This window comes from Brachyistius frenatus, unplaced genomic scaffold (assembly GCF_029030835.1).
Source record: "Brachyistius frenatus isolate BFR_SWC_R1_liver_20210118 unplaced genomic scaffold, ASM2903083v1 Contig_134, whole genome shotgun sequence".
Classification (NCBI taxonomy): Eukaryota; Metazoa; Chordata; class Actinopteri; family Embiotocidae; genus Brachyistius; species Brachyistius frenatus.
In genome coordinates, this window is record NW_027210733.1 from 848,391 (window position 1) to 865,335 (window position 16,945).

General features: G+C 42.7%; 3 protein-coding genes across 17 annotated transcripts in view; all 3 read left to right on the forward strand.

Annotated features, from left to right (window-relative positions):
• srcin1a (SRC kinase signaling inhibitor 1a) overlaps positions 1 to 11,215 on the forward strand; it is a 98,343-nt gene extending 87,128 nt beyond the window's left edge. For 14 of the 15 annotated variants that reach the window (XM_069714753.1, XM_069714755.1, XM_069714747.1 and 11 more), the window contains 4 exons: positions 643 to 782; positions 1,021 to 1,173; positions 5,667 to 5,804; positions 10,945 to 11,215. In XM_069714753.1, the coding sequence (XP_069570854.1) occupies positions 643 to 782; positions 1,021 to 1,173; positions 5,667 to 5,804; positions 10,945 to 10,950 (437 nt within the window). In that variant the 3' untranslated portion in view covers positions 10,951 to 11,215. The remainder of the gene's footprint in view (positions 1 to 642; positions 783 to 1,020; positions 1,174 to 5,666; positions 5,805 to 10,944) is intronic. The other variant, XM_069714748.1, reaches the window with a different exon arrangement.
• Positions 1,448 to 4,332, forward strand: LOC138630387 (uncharacterized). Its single transcript, XM_069714698.1, has 3 exons — positions 1,448 to 1,474; positions 1,605 to 1,733; positions 2,890 to 4,332. Exons 1-3 carry the CDS (start codon positions 1,448 to 1,450, stop codon positions 3,832 to 3,834), a joined length of 1,101 nt encoding a protein of 366 aa, XP_069570799.1. The 3' UTR covers positions 3,835 to 4,332.
• Positions 11,216 to 11,342: 127 nt separating the features above from the next.
• LOC138630419 (uncharacterized) lies at positions 11,343 to 16,892 on the forward strand (the record flags this gene model as incomplete). The annotated part of the gene is made up of 1 exon (XM_069714772.1): positions 11,343 to 16,892. A coding segment is annotated over one exon (606 nt), but the record flags the coding sequence as incomplete, so codon positions are not given.
• Between the last annotated feature and the right edge of the window lie 53 nt (positions 16,893 to 16,945).

The window sequence follows — 16,945 nt, forward strand, 5'->3', positions numbered from 1 at the left end:
ACCTCCTCTCCGTGTCATATGTTTTCTCTAAATTCACAAAAAAAGTATTTCTGACCTTCTCTATACTTCTCCATCAACATCACATCTGTGGGATTCTCTCCTGGCATGAAACTATACTACTGCTCACTAATCATGAAGCCCTCCCTTGACCTAGCTTCCACTATGTTTTTACGTAACTTCAACTTTTTACTTGTACCTCTGCAGCTCTGCACATCATTATTCTTGATAATCGGTACCAGCATGCTGCTTCTTCACTCTTCAGGCATCCTCTCACTTTCCAAGATTGTGTTAAACATTCTTGTTAAAAACTCCACTCCCATCTCTCCTAAACATCTCCATGCCTCTGCAGTTATATCATCTGGGCCAACTACTTCACAACTCTTCGAAGCAACCACAATGCATTTTTAAATGAATCCAAATTGATTTCAAATTGTTTTCATAAACTCTGGAGATCATCAGATGTTCTCAAAAACAAATAAAATATGAAAATCACCAAAACTCTGAGATACACATGAATGGACCTTAAACAAGGTTTTGTTTATAAATGAAATGTTTAATTTGACACAAACTACAAGGCATTTGTCGGTGTGATATGGTTTTAAAAACATTGTGTTGGTTAAGCATGAATTGTTTCTCTTGCAGATGAGCTGACGGTGCCTCGGTATCGCACCGAGAAACCCTCCAAGTCTCCTCCACCACCACCACCTAGACGCAGTTTCCCTTCTTCTCCAGGAATCACCACTCGCAGTGGAGAGCCACTCTTTGCCGGAAAAAGCATAAAGGTAGCACGATAAATATTCACAAGCATAGAAATTCTTTGTAATTTTACTGTCTAAAAAAGCTTTTATTGACAGATGGACAACATTTGAATTCTCCTCAAATCAACAATCATGTCTTCTGTATAGAGATAAGATAACAGATGTAATCTGTTCATTCGTAGTACATTGCAGATGGAGCAAAACATTGTGTACTTATTAATAAAATGTTACACGCTTCCCTTTTTTGTATTTGTGGTTCCAGAAATCTGAATCCGAAGAGACTGAGGGCCAGAAGCCACATGTAAAACTGAGGAGGGCTGTGTCCGAAAACCCTCGACCTGCATCCACACCTCCCACCCTGGCCTCCGGGGACAAGGAGGAAGGAGAGGAGGAGAAAATTGCTGCCGAATTGGAGGTAATTGAAACAAGAGTTGGGGATCATGTTGAGTACATCCTAAATCGTTTGTTGTTCAATGACTGGGAAAACTGCGCTCTTTTTGTTTTGTATTATTTATGTTACGTCCACAATCTGCCACTGGCTTGTGCAGAAATGCTCGCCCTCATTACCACATGTTCAAGCAGCAGGTGCCATATGTCCCCCCTGCTCCTGGCACTGGGGCAGCCCAAAGATCACATACTGCTCACTCACACACATCATCACCCAGGGCTCACAGATCAGAGCCCGACAGATGGATCCTGATAGCTTCATGGGCTGTGTTTGAGATGGCCTGCCTGAAATTTGATTGAACAAAGAGTTGACGCTAACTGGTTTTCATTATTCACTGGCTGTTGTGTTTTTTTAATCTTACAATTAATTAGTTCTCGAACCTCCTTTTCCCTCCCCAGCTGTTTGAGAGAACCCCGATCAGGCTCTCTCTGCCCCCTTTCCTTTCCCTATCCGTTAGCCCACGCAGCAGGAAAAGTGTACCCCCCTCCAGACCGGACCTGTGGCCTCTTGAGGTCTCAGGCGCTGAGGTAACACTCTGGCTGACCCCGACCTCTGTGGATTGCTGCCCCTGTTACGCCTATGTCTCTGTTCTTCTCAACCCCACTACCGCACACAGAGATCACCAACTACTCCTCAGCCTTTAGCCACATCCAGTCACGCACTCCTCATCTCTTCCAGTCTCACTTCGAATGCTGATCTCTTTGTCTTTCTATTCTTGATGTGAACGCATGCTGTGTTTAAGCAGTCCCAACCAGAAATTGTGCAGAATACCTACAAGCAAAGTATTATTTTCTTACGAGTATAAGTGTTAGCAGTTGTTGTACTAGTTGTAGTTTTGTAATTGTATTATGTGGCTTAAACTGAGACCAAATAACCGTTTATAACCATCATGTACCAAATGTAATTACTTGATAGTGTGATAATTTGTACACAAGTTAAAGTTGCATTAATCTGTGGGGGGGCAGAAAAACATTCAAATCAGCCGAAATGCAAAGCTATCTATCGGTGTCTTCAGTAACACACGAAAAAAGTATCAAGGGTTTAGTTTAGATACTCAACTCTCTTCACGAGCTGATTGTCTGTTGTTTGTTTCTGGGCCAGCTGGGTGGAGAATTCCTTGCGAGTGTTGATGATAGCTAGAAGACTCAACCTTAAAGTTAATGTGTTGTACGGGCAAAACAATGAACTAAAGGAAGATAAAATAGTTGGGTGGTTATGTTCTGTGAGTATTTAGTGAGTCATTTGATTCGGTGTGAGCCTGACCTGCAACCCTCTCTCTATTCATCGATTTGTTGTTGCACTTTGAACACAAGCGTACTTGCACATGGTGTTTCTTAATAGATGAATGGAAAGCCATTTGTCCTTTACAACAACATGAAGGGTTTTGTGCAGTGATTTTTAAGCTGGTGTTTGTGTGTGAGAGCCAGTTGGTATGTTTAGAAACTACAGACACTGCGGCAACTGTAAAGTGCCCACACATCTTTATACACTGACACTTTGACTTATACACGATCATTCCATACACGTTGACGACAATGCTTTCTTTTTTCCTATAGTTGTGCACGGTTGTTTTTAATGCAGTGATCGTCAATCTCCCTTGAAGTTTGTGCTGATATAGTGCTTCACCTATGAGCAGGGAAGTGTGTTTAAATTTAATCCTCAAGTGCTTTTATTCATTCCTAGGGAAGGCACTTGTCTTCTGTCCCCCACATCGTGTTGACAAAGTGTTTGCCAGGTTCCCCCACTACCTCGAAGGATCCTGTCAGAGATTTAGCAAGACTAGAAGAGAGTCCATCACGAGATTGGAGTGGTCACCACACGGCCTACAGGAATTTAACTTCCGGGGAAAGGCATTCGGAGGGATTTGAAAGGCTGCCTCACTGGGAGCAGGAATTCAAACAGGAAGTTGCTCTGCTGTTGACAGAACTGGAGATGAGGGTGGTGTCTCCCCTCGAGGCCCAGGAGCTCCGCAGGACTGCAGGAGAGGTTCTGCAGACTCTTATCATCTCACCACAGACTAAAGAAGTCTCTGAGGTGCAGCTGAGTGAACGGCCTGTTCTAGTGCTCTTCAGGGAGGAGAAAACTGTCAGAGAGGCCTACAAACTGCTGTATTCCTTTCTGGAGTCGTCAAAACCAGTTCCCAAACCCAGATTGAAATCTTCCCACCATCCAGGCCTGCGGGGATCTCTATTGGAGGCTCTGAGGAGAGGGATGGAGACAGGGGATTACATGCTGACACTTGAGCACACAGATGAAGTTAAGATGACACCTGAGGCACAGCAGAGTTTAGTAAACAGGACTCCTGAGTCCAGTGGGTCGACCAGCTGTGTGGACAGTCTCGCCAGTCAGAGGAGAGCGAGCCAAGATGTCCGACGCAGCACCTACAGGAGGCTGGACAGCTTGGAGGAGACGATCCGGGAGCTTGAGAACACCTTGATAGAGATCGGTGGCCATCCTACTGCAGAGGAGCTCTACACTGAAACAACCACCATGAGCACTCCTGTAAGGACGACTGGCAGTCCGACCTCAGAGACCAAGAGGCCTCCAGTCCCACCCAAACCGACATCTTTGAGCACAGCATCAACCCAGGTTCAGTGCTTTCACCTGCTGTGTAGACTCCTGCTCTGAAGCAGCATGCTCTATTTTCCTTCTTCACCTCTTCTCTGTGGATAAGTGTTGGAGCTTCACTTTCAAGCTTCTGATGTCTGCTCCCTGCATAAATCGGCCTCTGATTGTATTTGAAATCGAAAATCTGTGAAGGGGACAGACAGCAGACATCCTACCTACTTGTGTGTTCTGTGATTAGTGCTGGAGCCGCTGCCCTGCCGAGCCCAGACTCGTTAATTGTTTCTTCATTGATCTTTGCTGGCATCTGTTTTCTGTCTCGGAATCTGGCTATTTTCACCTTTTGTTATAGCAAACAGGCAATAAAGAATAAATGTGTAGATAAGGCAAACTTCTGCTTTTCTCCTCTTCACTTGTCAGCTCAAATTCATTCGACTTCTTATCTGTGTTTTGCCTTGAAATCAGCTCCCTTTCCCTTTGAAATTGTTTTAAGCAAAGCCATGTACAGCAGCGATTATGCTATATTTAAACAAGCTTATGAGCACATTTCACATACAGTATCATTATGTGCCCGCAATTTTAACAGCGCACATAATGACACTTGGTTAATTTGTGTTTTCAGAATATAAAGAGATAGAACACTTTCAGGTGAAAACATGTTTAAGGAGATCAAAATGTTGAGGGATAATAGTAAAAAGTGTAAATAAAACTGTGAGCACACATAACCTGTATGAGGACAGAAATCTTTCTCTTATATCAAAGCCAAATGTCACTTCTAATACACTTCGTATTAATATACGTGTTGAATTCTATTACCAGATATTGCAGGTAGCCTGCTGTTAAATCACCTCCAGCTGACCGCAACACAAAAGATTAGTAATTATCAAAAGACTCGGTGTCAGCTGCCACTTCTCTCTGAGGTGTCTTGATGGCTTGCACGGTATTCACTGTTGCTCTGACTGTAACTTCCCACTCAGGGCTGGGCTGCAACACTTGACAGTCACACTGTCATGGTGAGTTTTAGCCCTCTGATGTAAAGCCAGGGAGTTTTCCCGTGGGCATGGTGGTGGATTACAGAGTCTTCACACATTATTTCATCATTCCAACTGCAACCACGTTCATAATTTCAACATGACCCTTCTTCCTGCTCTTGTCCAACATTTGCTGGCGTACTCGCCAAATTCACGCTGACAAGCGCTCTACTTTCGAGCCCCATCGCAGTGCAGTTTGCAATTAGCACATTAGGATAATGATTTATCCATCAAGCAGCAAGTTTACTGTATATTTTATGTGTGGATTTCTGATTCACATTAAGAATAAGATGGGCTGAAATGGAAGCCAGTTTTTCTGCCTTAAATTACTGTAGCAGGGAAAGATTGGCTACTTCCCACGACTACAGTTAATCTTTTATTACTTTTCCTTTCAGCTAACGTCTCTGTGTGCAGACGAGGCACAGTTGGACATTTTTTTTACTGAATGCATATTTGTTTTTGTGCGTAGTAAAAACAATCGATAGAGTAACTCGGTGGGAAAGATCATTAAGCACACTGCCTCGTGGATCCTGCCGTGAGGCGAAGCTACACAACGTCAGTTCTGATGTTTCATTTCTATATTCTTCTCTTTGTCGTTTTCTAGTGATACATCATAGATGATGTAAATCTGTAGAGTTGATAATTCAGTTTTATACCAGCTACAAAACTCAATCTTAAAAACCTAATTGGTCACAGGAGACAGACACTTGCTCTCTGAATTCAAAATCTGTATCGAGCTGATGTGTGTCTGAGGTGTAAATTAAAGGCGAGAAGTGAAATGTACAACCATGTTTTTTGTGTTTGAGGTGTGACTCGTACTTAGTCTTTCTTCTACTCTGCTCTCCCCCTTTATTATTTTCTTAGGGAGGAAATAATTCCAGCGTTGGTAAGGTTTTTCATTCCTCTGCTGCCTCCAAGCTGAAGCACCTGCAGCAGAACAGCACAGACAAGACTAAAAGTGGCAAAAGAGACGACTTCCTGAAGCTCCAGGGCCAGCAGCAGGTACCATCTTTATATTCAGCACTGTTGGGGCCAAAGCATGCTTGATCTGGCATGTCTGAGCCAGAACTGTTCTGTCCGTACTGGTCATAATTGACCATAACCATTTTGAGGCATTGAAAGAAGGCTTGTACAGAATGGAGATTGATAAAAAAAAAAATCATAAAAAATTAAGGTGATGATCATTCTGGAAAGACACTGCATTTTACAATGGCCTCAAATTTACTACGGTTGAAATTGGCTCCAAGAGAGGCAATGATCCGTGCCCGCCATGAATCAAGACAGATGGAACTGAGAGTTGGTGTATACAGAACCATATTAAAAAAGAAATTCACAAATACAAGCAGATTTAATGACCCTGTTCTTCAAATAGAGACAAAATTTCTCATAACAGTTATGGCCCCTCTGCACAACTTCAGCAAGCCTTCACACTTATATTCTTTAAAGCAAGCAGCATGTGTGTACTCATTCACTCAACCTGTTCTGTTTTTCATTTGACACACCAGATCAAGCATAAATAGGCCTCTACCATCACTCCTCACTGCCACTCAGTCCTCTCCGTGCCCTCACAGTAATACTGCCCGTCCTCAGCATGCTGAAACTGTGTATGTTTGAAATGCTGTCTTATTGCTTTTGTTTCAGAAAGACAACAGCAATCATAAATTGTTCAAAGGCAGATTCACATTATTTTGTCTTTTTTTTGTCTTATGGGATTGACAGAATAGATGAGGATATTCTGCAGGCTCTGTCCCACAGAGACCTGTTTCAGACAGGTTAAAGTGATGGAGGTTCAGCACTGCAATTACCGAAGGAGTTTTTATGTCTGAAAGTCTTAAGTTATCTCCAATTATAGGATCTGAACCCATTAAAAAGTTATAAAACCCGTTTATTTAATGTTATGTATCCTCAATAGATGTGTTAAAGTCTTTAACATGCCCAGAAAATTTAAAACTCTGCCTGTTTTAAGTAAAATAAATCAGCCCACAGAGCTTAAAAAACTTAATTACTCCTTCTCTTGTGTTTAATTTTTAAAGTCTGGCAGAAAGTTAACTGTTAAAAACTCTTAAGAGGACTTGAGTTTAATTTCTTAAAACTTCTTGAAGCCCCTCTCTATACTACTGTTGTTATACATTTGCCTGATAACTGGACCTACATCCTTTTCTGGTTTTAATTTGCTTGCATCCTCGTCCTTTAAGGTCAGGTAAAAGACTGGACATAAGCATGCTTGATGGCCTCCAGAGGCAAGGAAATTGAACTGTTGAAGCATGTCAGTCGAGTAAAGCCAAGAGAAGATTTTTGCACCCTGCCTGAGCTCAGCGGAAAAAAAAAAAAAAAGCTTAATGTCAATGTAATTTGAAAAATAACTGAAGCAGTGAAGTGCACCTAAACCTCCATAACCCGCAGAATTCGACAGAGCATTCAAACACAAATTCAGTCCTGAAGATTGCAGAGAAATGAATGTCTCAGCAGAGAGAGAGATGTGAGAGATGGGGGAGTAATGAAGCTTTGGTCGCCTCAGACTGAGAAGATTGGGAAGAATCTCTGCAGTGCCATGTAATAATCGCCCCTTGAGTCACTGGCAATCACGGATTATTCAATATGAAGAGGGCAGTTCTCTTTCCACCATTAAGTCTTCCACGTTTCCGCTTCTTTATGTCTCTCTTTTCCATTTTCTGCTTCCTGTGCTCTGCAATTTACGCTCCTTTCTTCTTTTTACTCTCCCTCTGTTAGTCTCGCTCATTCCCTGAGATTTGGAGGCTGAGTGGATATCCCTACACTTGTCTAATGAAAGCAAAAATAATCCCATTATTGCGGTGTGACACTCATGGCAAAAATCTCTTTGTCCACAAACTGTTGAAAACAGTCATTGTGAAAAGGCGTTGTATGTATGAAAGTGTTATCCTCAGAGGGACAGTGGACACTCAAAGCTAATTGTCAGCGTGGGAAGTGGGTGCCAAGCAGTTTAGGGTGGCAACGTATCACAACTGCTTCATGAATAACAAAGACAAACAAAGAACCAGCAGATTTAAGCCACAGCTGCATTAGCCCAGACAATAATAACTGTGTTTTGTGTCATTTTGAAATGAGGTGCAGCAAGTAGTTTCAAGGTCAAGCAGTGCCTTTGTAGGTGTGTTGTTAGACAAGAACAACCACAGAGCGTTCGTTGGGAAAGCGGAACACTCTCGGTATAATAAACAGCCAGAGTTTTATAGGTCTTCATTTTTTATCTTCATTCTCCCCAATAAACTTTTATTTCAGGCCACTTTTTATTTTATAAAGTGCCGTTGTCACCGCCCTTTCGCCTTTCTGCTAGTCTCATGTCCCCGGCGTCTCAAGCTAAAAAGCCCAACATTGGCTACCAGAAGTAGCCTGTTAGCTCCTGGTAGTTTTAGCAAAAACGATGTTGTAGTAATTGGGATTCAACTATCCAGATGCTGCTCCAAGTATGTATCTATTTCATGTTATTATAATTCAGTATTTGAACCCTTTTGAGTTCCATAAACCTGACGTCTAAACTCAAGATTAATAACTCAGTCTCATGTACTTTGAGGTTTGTGGAAAATAACACAAATGTTTGAACACCATGAACGGCGCCATGATGCCGAGAGTTGAGTGTTTTTCCACGAGATTTCTGATCCACAAGATCTTTAATGTCAAACCAAGTCAATCCTGACAGTTTAGCTTACAGATGGATGGAGCAAAATCTGTCGACTGAATCATTTCAAATTCAGTCTAATGATACAGCTGAGCATGAACCAGGCAGGAAAAACATGCTGATTATCTGCAGCTCATCTCATCAAATTATCGCGGCTGCTGGCTGATTAGCATACAGCTTTTAAGCGATGATTAAGAACTTTTGCCGACTCTACGTTCACTTCACCCGATTTTTTTTTTCAGGCTCGTGATTTTTTTTTTGAAGACAAATTGTAATTATAGCAAATGCAACATTAAATACAATGCGTTCCTCCTTTTACATATCATGGCTTCATATTGAGCAGAAAGTGATCCCTGTTTGAGCTAAGCCAACAACGTCCTTCCCCTCACCCACATTTCACCCTCAAACTCTCACATGCTGACCTGCACTTTTGACTGATATTGTTGTTCTGACGATCAGACGTGCCCACCTTGGGTGACCTCCCTGCTTGGCCCACAGCTGAAGGTAAAGGTGTCTCTTCTCTTAAACCTTTCCCGGTCATAACTCCCTAAATGTGACCCCAAACATTTACCCTCCTTCCGGTTCCCCTTGGTGTTTTAGATTGTTCTCTTTTGTCTCCTCCAAGCCAAACGATATTGACATTTCTAGGGCGTTTTGAGCGGGGAACAAACTCAAGGAATGAGCGCAGCACTTCAGAGTCTCCCGGTGGTCTGCTATCCCCCCTACTCCACCTAATACATGAACAGATCCAAATATCTAAATCCATACATATCTGTAGCATCAGTGGGTGTGAAGTTCCATCAGTTCACATGTAAAGGCAGCTGGTCTTCATTAACAAGTGGTGAAAGCCAGCTGGAGGGACAGTTTAACATTTTGAAGATTTCACTGTGTACCATCTGCAATCAGCTAAAACAAGATGCACTGGCACCACTTTTAGGTTTTATGTGGGTCCTGTGCTTTAGCATTGCCAATTTCAAAGAACTTGGTTTTTGTAATCAAGATTAAATATGATGACTCATTTAATAATGTGGCATTAAGGTAACCTTGATTTAGGATTTTGGGATTGGATTTAGGTTGGCCAGCCTAAAAATATTCCTGCAAACAATTTGACATAAATAGACTTGATAATTGGAGAGAGAAAAAAAAGAGCATTAATGTTAGAGTTTTTTTCAGAGCGCCAAGTTCTTTGTTTGGTTCAACTCTGATGTTATCTGTGTGTGTTAATTGCGGGTATTAAAATGAACAGAGCTTTTCTGATGGTGCTTTGTGCCGCTGTGCTCGGGCTGTCTACTCACCAAAGCTTCACTCAGAGGTATTAGCACATTCCAGGCATGAGGATCCTTCAAATCAATGTGCTGGGTAAGAACAGACAGTTCAAAGGCACAATTTCTCCTCGTTTGCTTTGGCACAGATCAAGGAAGCCATGACAATGTGAATCACTTTCACGCCGCAAAACCCCATTTCCATTTCCCATTTGGCCTCTCATTACTTCTGGCGGTAAAACAGTCTAGTTAAAGGTGCTGGGCATGAGGTTGGGGTAGTGAAGGCCTTTCCTTGGAGGCTGTCGCTTGGCAGGCAGCTCTGAGTACGTGAGATGAAGGGAGTCCGCTCTCCCACTCTCACAGAGCAGAATAAATGCGTCGGCCAGGCTTGAGAGGAGTTCCTCGAGCAGAAGGAACAGCCCTGCTCTCTGGGAACGGTTGGCAGCACAGACTCTGGAACCGCAACAGAGCAGGTGAAAGCCTCCCAGCAGCGCGGTCTAGACGAGCGCACCTGCTCTCCTTTCATGCAGATCTAATCCCCGTAATCCAAAACAAACACCTTGTAAAACTTTTAGAGCCGCAGCAAAAAAAAAAAAACTTTTCTCCTGTTGCTTCCTATTAAAGGTGTAAATAAAACTACTCTGAAGTGTAATTAAAAAGCCGGTTTTTGCTTTCTTATAACAGACGAATGCTCTAAATCATCCTGTCGTCACTCAGGTGCGTTGTGTCACCTGCACAGAAAACAAACAAAAGAGAGACAATTATATGTTGTGTACGTGTTGCCCACAAGTTTCATACTGTTGAAACAGTGCCATCTACTGGTTCACTCCTACATTACATGAAGGGACTGAAGGTGTGATACTGTCTGTCCATTGGAATACATTATTTGTAACGAGTGAACGTCATTAAAACAAGTGTCAAAATAAAGGTGGTCAACAGTGTAATTACCGTTGACCTCCTTCACTGTTGCACCTTATCAATGCTATCAGTAGTTTGGTCATCATGTGTAGATGGCAGCCTGTGTCATCACACATGCTGATATCAACCTGAATAACAATCTCCTGTGTTTGTCTCCTGTTCTGTTTTCACTCCCCGTCCCTCCACTACGTGTTTCTTCTGACACTTGTTCCTGCGGCGCCTCCTCACCCACCCTGTCACCCCGTGTGAACCTGTGCTGCCCGTCACCACCCGGCCTGCCCGTCCTCCTGTACCTGTAACCCTGCAGCAGTGAGCGACCTTTCCGTGTCAAGCCTCTTCAGCTTCCTCCTCCTCCTCCTCCTCCTACTCCTGTTCGCCCGACTACAGAGATACACACATCCACCCGCCCCCTCTATCAGCTATTTTCACTTCTCCAGTGTTCACCCCTGACTATGCTCTGAACCCAGTTTGTGTGCATTAGTGGATGAGTGCGTCCGTGCGTGCGCGCGTGTGTGTGTGTGTGTGTGTGTGTGTGTGTGTGTGTGTGTGTGTGTGTGTGTGTGTGTGTGTGTGTGTGTGTGTGTGTGTGTGTGTGTGCGTGTACAAGCATGCTTGCACAGGCATGTTTGACTGTAATGGTAAGGGAAGGTGCTGCAGGGCACAGTACCCAGCCGCAACCAATTTTAAGACTTTCATTTTTCATGATTTCCCCTTTTGACCCCTGCAAACCTCATCTGTTTACGTTCCTCCTCTACCCCCCTCCTGTCTTCTGTGTCCCCGCTCCACCTGAAGGCCTTGGGGACCAACAGCACCAGTGGCAGTATTGAGCCATACCTCTCTGGTATCAAAACGGGCATTTTGTCAGGCCGAGTGGCCTCTCCTGCGGCGGCGTTTGCCCCCGGCCTGAGGAAGTACCCGCAGGATGGGGCAACGCCCACCCTGACAGCCTCCTCAAGCCAAGCGAAGGCCCTCCTGGCGAGCCTGTCGGCCTCCGGTCTGAGCGCCGAGGCCCTGCTCCTCTCCTCCACCTTACGTCAACATCGCCTTCTACGCGAGCAGCGAGCCTCCTCCCAGTCCCTGCCCAGCAGTCAGTCCTCCTCCCCGACTCCCACCGCCTCCTCCTCCTCCTCCTCTTCACCCACCACCCCTACTCCCTCCCTGTCCCCCTCCTCTCCCACCCCTCTGAGTCCCTCTACTCTTATCTCTGGGGTTTTCAAGCCCAATAGTCGTAGCTTTGACAGCTCAAGCTTCAACAGCTGCAAGGATGGTGGCAGCAAGTTGGTGAACAAGACAACACTTGGTGATGAGTAGGAGGAGGAGGAGGATACGGGACAGACGTGACATCATGAACCATAAAGAGATAACAAGTACATTACGGAAAAATCTGTCTTTTTTTTTTTTTTTTTTTTTTTACTCATTTGTTCTTTCAGGACTTTTGGGTTTTTTTTCTTTTCTTTTCTTGTTTTGTTTTTTTTCTCTCTAATTTTGGACTCCAGTCTGCAGAGTCTTCATCAGTCCATGGCAAGATCCACCACACTGTAAATGGTGTCACACTCGTCTTCTTGGACAACTTTCTTACTCTGATCCGGTCCCATAGCTCCTCTGCAGATCTTCCACACAGTCGTACTGCCAGTTCCCCAGATAAACAGCGCACAAATGCCCCCCTTCCCCCTCCACACCCCCCCCCCCACTACCCCCACACCCCCACACCCCCACACACCAGCTGCCTGCCTGCTATAAGCTGATGTGGTCTGGATGTGTTTACTGACACCACCATTTTCATATATACCCTCACTCAATGGGTCATTAGTGGTATAGATCAAATATCTAGACTGTGACGTCGATCATGAAAAAATAGAGCTGCAATAATCACCAAGTGAGTCTAGTAGTTGTGTGTGTTCAGGAGAGTATTGCTTTCACTTTAGCTGCATCACCTAGCAGATTGTGAGTCCACTCAGACAAGTAAAAAAAAAAGAAAGAAGAAGAAGTCAGATGTAAACCGAGATGAGGATTGTGGTTTCAAGCTGGTTTGTGTTAAATGGCCATTTGTGGCTTTTCTTGTATCAACCTGTGTTTTAAACTCTGAACTGGTGCTATATTTTCCCCTCTGTTCGTACACACTGTGTAAAGAGTTTACATGAGTGCTCTCGCTCTCCTGTACATTCGGCTTTAATTTACTGCTGCATTCAGATGTTTATGTGCATCCCCACAAAATGCAATTTTTGCATCAGTAATTAGGAGCGAGTAATTGAAAACAGAAAACGGCAGTATATTCACAAAAGCACACCGTCGGGAGCCGTCTTGAAACAGCACGTCTGTTTAAAACACAACAAGGAGGCACAATTACACAAACAGAAGGGAAAAATGCAAGTGATGAATTGTATACTGGATTTTTCTGTATTTGTGTACTCACATGTTTATTATGACAATCAGGATGTTTCCACAGTAGCATCTCACAGTTTGCTCTGGCATTTTAGCACCCGACATCAGAACCCATCCCAAAGACTCGAGCACAGACAGTGATGAATAATACACACACACACATACACTCTCTCACACAGACACACACACACACACACAGTCTGTCCCACATGCACTTGTAAAGCCAAGCTGTACAGCACAGACTCGACTAGTTTTTTTTCTTTCAGTAAATTTTATGTGACGATTCATTTTAAGTCACATCTGTTGCATCACTGATAAAGAGCACTCAGTGATATACAAATATATATATATATATATATATACATATTGACCAGAACATGATCTCAACCTTTAAGGAATCTGAGCTACAGATGTTTTGGGACACTTGTGTCCAAATTTAATGATGGAAAGCAGTTCTTACAGTTTTCAGCAATTTGCAGGCCTTATTGTAAAACATTACATATTCAAAAGTTATCTTCCACTATAGAGAGTTGATGGCACTTAAACATCTGACAATGTTTGAGAAAATGAAGATTGTTAATCAGCACATATTTTGACTTCAGATTTATAGATTGGTCCTTGAGGGCCTGAGAGAAGAATATAGAAGTGTAAAGCACACAACCCGTCCTGCTAATTAAGATTTTGTGAATCTGGTTAACAATGACAAGCACAAACCTCAAAGCGACAAATGTTTCGTGAAGGCAAAACAACAAACATTCCCCGCACATTTAATGTGCTGCACATCATATTACAGATACTGCTTTGGTTTTATTACCTGCATCAGAAACCTGAAACACTTATGAATGAATTTATGATTATTCAAAGCACAGCAAATGGCCTGTCAGTGATTTCCTAAGTGTAAACCCTGCCTAAGGAACCATTTTGCAGCTGCCTGTCCTGTGTGTTTTGGCTGCTGGGGAGGTGACGCGGTTGAACGGACAGTCACAGACAAAGTGATTCTTTTCAGTTGTTCTCCAGAACGACTGTGTGAAATCGATTCTTTGTGGCATCGAGATTAAAACATGAGCAAAGGGGCTCATGTCAAAGAGTAGGCAGCTTGAGGAGAGGGGATTAGTTTGGGGACATGTGTTTGAAGGCTACTTTCATGACGCCGGCTTTGACGCGCCCCGTCTCCATCGAGAGTGCTTGTGATATGAAAGACCCAAAGAGATGAGAGGAAGGGTTTGACAGTCAGAGAGCCGTTAAGCGGCTGTTCTTTCCCTGCCCCTTTCACTTTGCTTTGTCTTTGGTGTGGGGCGTAGCTAAAAATGAAAAACACTTCGTTGAGGTTATTCTCTGACAAAGTGTGATGGGCCTCAATTATGAACAATGTGTGCAATATGTAATTAGCACTCAATTTTACCCAGGCAGTGCTCTTTGCTTTTGACATACTCCTGCGTGTTTGTCTGCAAGGACCTGTAACCATGTTTTTTCCCAGTGCCTCTAAGACTTTGTTCTTGCCAGAAATCCCAGAATGATCTTGTATTACAGTATTAGATCAACAGCGATGACAGACAAACACTTTTTACCCAAAGAAGAAGCTGTGAGAACTGGCTTGTTCCCATTTTTCACAGAAAGAAGAAAAAACAGCACTTGAAATGCAGAGTGTGTGTCAGGTTGCAGCGGTGGCATTTGACTAAACACTCCCCCAGCTCGAACAGAGTGCAAAACTGCAAGCTCATAGCACAGCGAATTAAGCCTCACCCCAGGAGCTCTGTGGCTCTGCCAGGCAGGTTCATGCCCTGGGTTTCATTTTGAGTGAAGTCAAATGAAAGAAATTCACTTACTCATGCTGTTCCACACTCAAATCCATAACTCCAAGTTAAATTTGCTGCATTTGCATCTGGTGAGCGTTGGGGAGGAAGTATGCACGCTTGGCTGCTTTCCCCAAGTAACGTCTGAAATGAAACCCTCCCAGAATTGCATGACAGTGCTCTCTGGACTGATTTTAGTTTTTTGTTTTTTTCCCCCCCCAAGACGAGTGTTAGTGGGCTGTGATTTCAACATGGCTGGAGGCTGAGAGGGCATGTTGAACACACTCACAGCAGATGCCTCTGGCAATCAGAAAAACTCATGCAAACTTGAAATTTAACAGAAGAAATATACATATATAAATATATCTAAGTGAGATGTTTGTGTATGATATTATAATTGTGAAGAAAATGTGATATATATATAGGACTAGATCCAATTATATACTGTAAAATGTCATCATCTCTTCTGTTTTATATCTTAGTGACCATTTTGTACAGACTTTTCTTTTTTAATTCATTGAGAGAGATATTACATTTCACACTGAGATTATTTATCCATATGCAGAACATTTTTATATTTGTTTAAAATATCTGTATAGATGACAGTTAGCCTCTGTAATATACACTGAAGTTCATTTTGAAATTCTAGGATTTTAATTACGAGCACTGAGTTAGATCTAGTGTAATTTTTATTTATGAAAAGCGTGTTCCTGAAAACGCCTGTCCAGCTCGTCTGCACCTTTTGCCTCCTTATGTGAAGAGTCACTTTAAGGTATAAGAGGCTGGACCAGTGCCTGTGTGTCGGGACTTATTTTGCTACTATTTTTTTTTTTTTTTCTGGGAGGGGGAGGTTTTTTTCCGTACCCGTGGTTTGGCTGTTTTGGTTTCACCCCATCCTGTATTTGTGATTCAGGTGGTATTAGTGATGTTGGAGATGGTCAGAAAAACACAGATATTGTGGTTAACTACTGTGAAAGGTCAGTTTATGGGCCCAAAAGGCTTCATGCGAGGCCTTGCTGCTTTGACACTTGGCTTTAATTTTCCTCCGCGTCATGTTTGCATGTGAACAGGAATGGCGGCCGTCTGGATGCTCAGTGCAGAAAGATTCAGAGATGAGTCGCTCTTAATCAACAGGTGGATGTAAGTTTTGTTGCTTTTCCTGCTCCAGTTGTTGGCCTGAGTGGCTTTAAGTAGCAGTTTAGCTAATCTATAAAAGTTTAAAAAAAAAAAAAAAAAAATCAACAAGATGGATAAATAAGGGAATCATGTGGAGTTGTAGGAATTTTAAGTTTTAACTTTTCTTTTTGCCATTGTATCTTTTTTTTTATAATGAACCTACATTCTATAGTATGTATATGAGATTTTTACATGAATGTGTGGATGTTCAAAAATCTTGGCATCACAAGTAGAAAAACAAAATTGACCTGTAAATAGGCCGAGTCATTCCTAGCGAGTTCAGCCAATTGTTATGTCCAAAAGAAGATGTTTTATTAATAAACTATGACGATGGGTACAAAGGTATATACAAAACAATGCATGTATAGTCTCAAGCAATCGCACGGTGCAGTTGATTAAAAAAATGTTGTCTACATGTTTTCTCAAAAAAATGAGAAAGAGAGAGAGGAGGAGAGGTGGTTCTGTGTTCGAGGTTTACAAACATGAGGAATGAGACATTATTTTGGTATCTGTGACACAGGCATGTTCAGTCTTACTGTGACGTTACGTGACGATGACGATAGTGGCAAAGAGTGGTGGACGTCTAGAATTCAGAATGCTTGAACGCACCCCAACCAGAGAAGTCACCGGGGACGGTGTAGTCTTTCCCACAGAGTGATTCTCCCATTTGTAGAGTAGTGTGATATAAGAACAAAAATAATACAGAAAATAGATCTATAATATAATGATATATAAATTTAAAAGCCTACTGATACTGGAGATACTAATTTATCAGTGTGGATGCCATGATACTCTGTGAGAAATGTGTGTTTTTCCTGTGAGAAGACAGCAGGCAGTTGAACCTGCCTTCTTTTGTACATAATTTGCTGTGATTGTGTGTCCAATAAAGTGCAGCTCTCTTGTACAGTCGTGGCGTCTGATCTTGCTTCATATTGACTTCATGCTGTCTTGTATTTC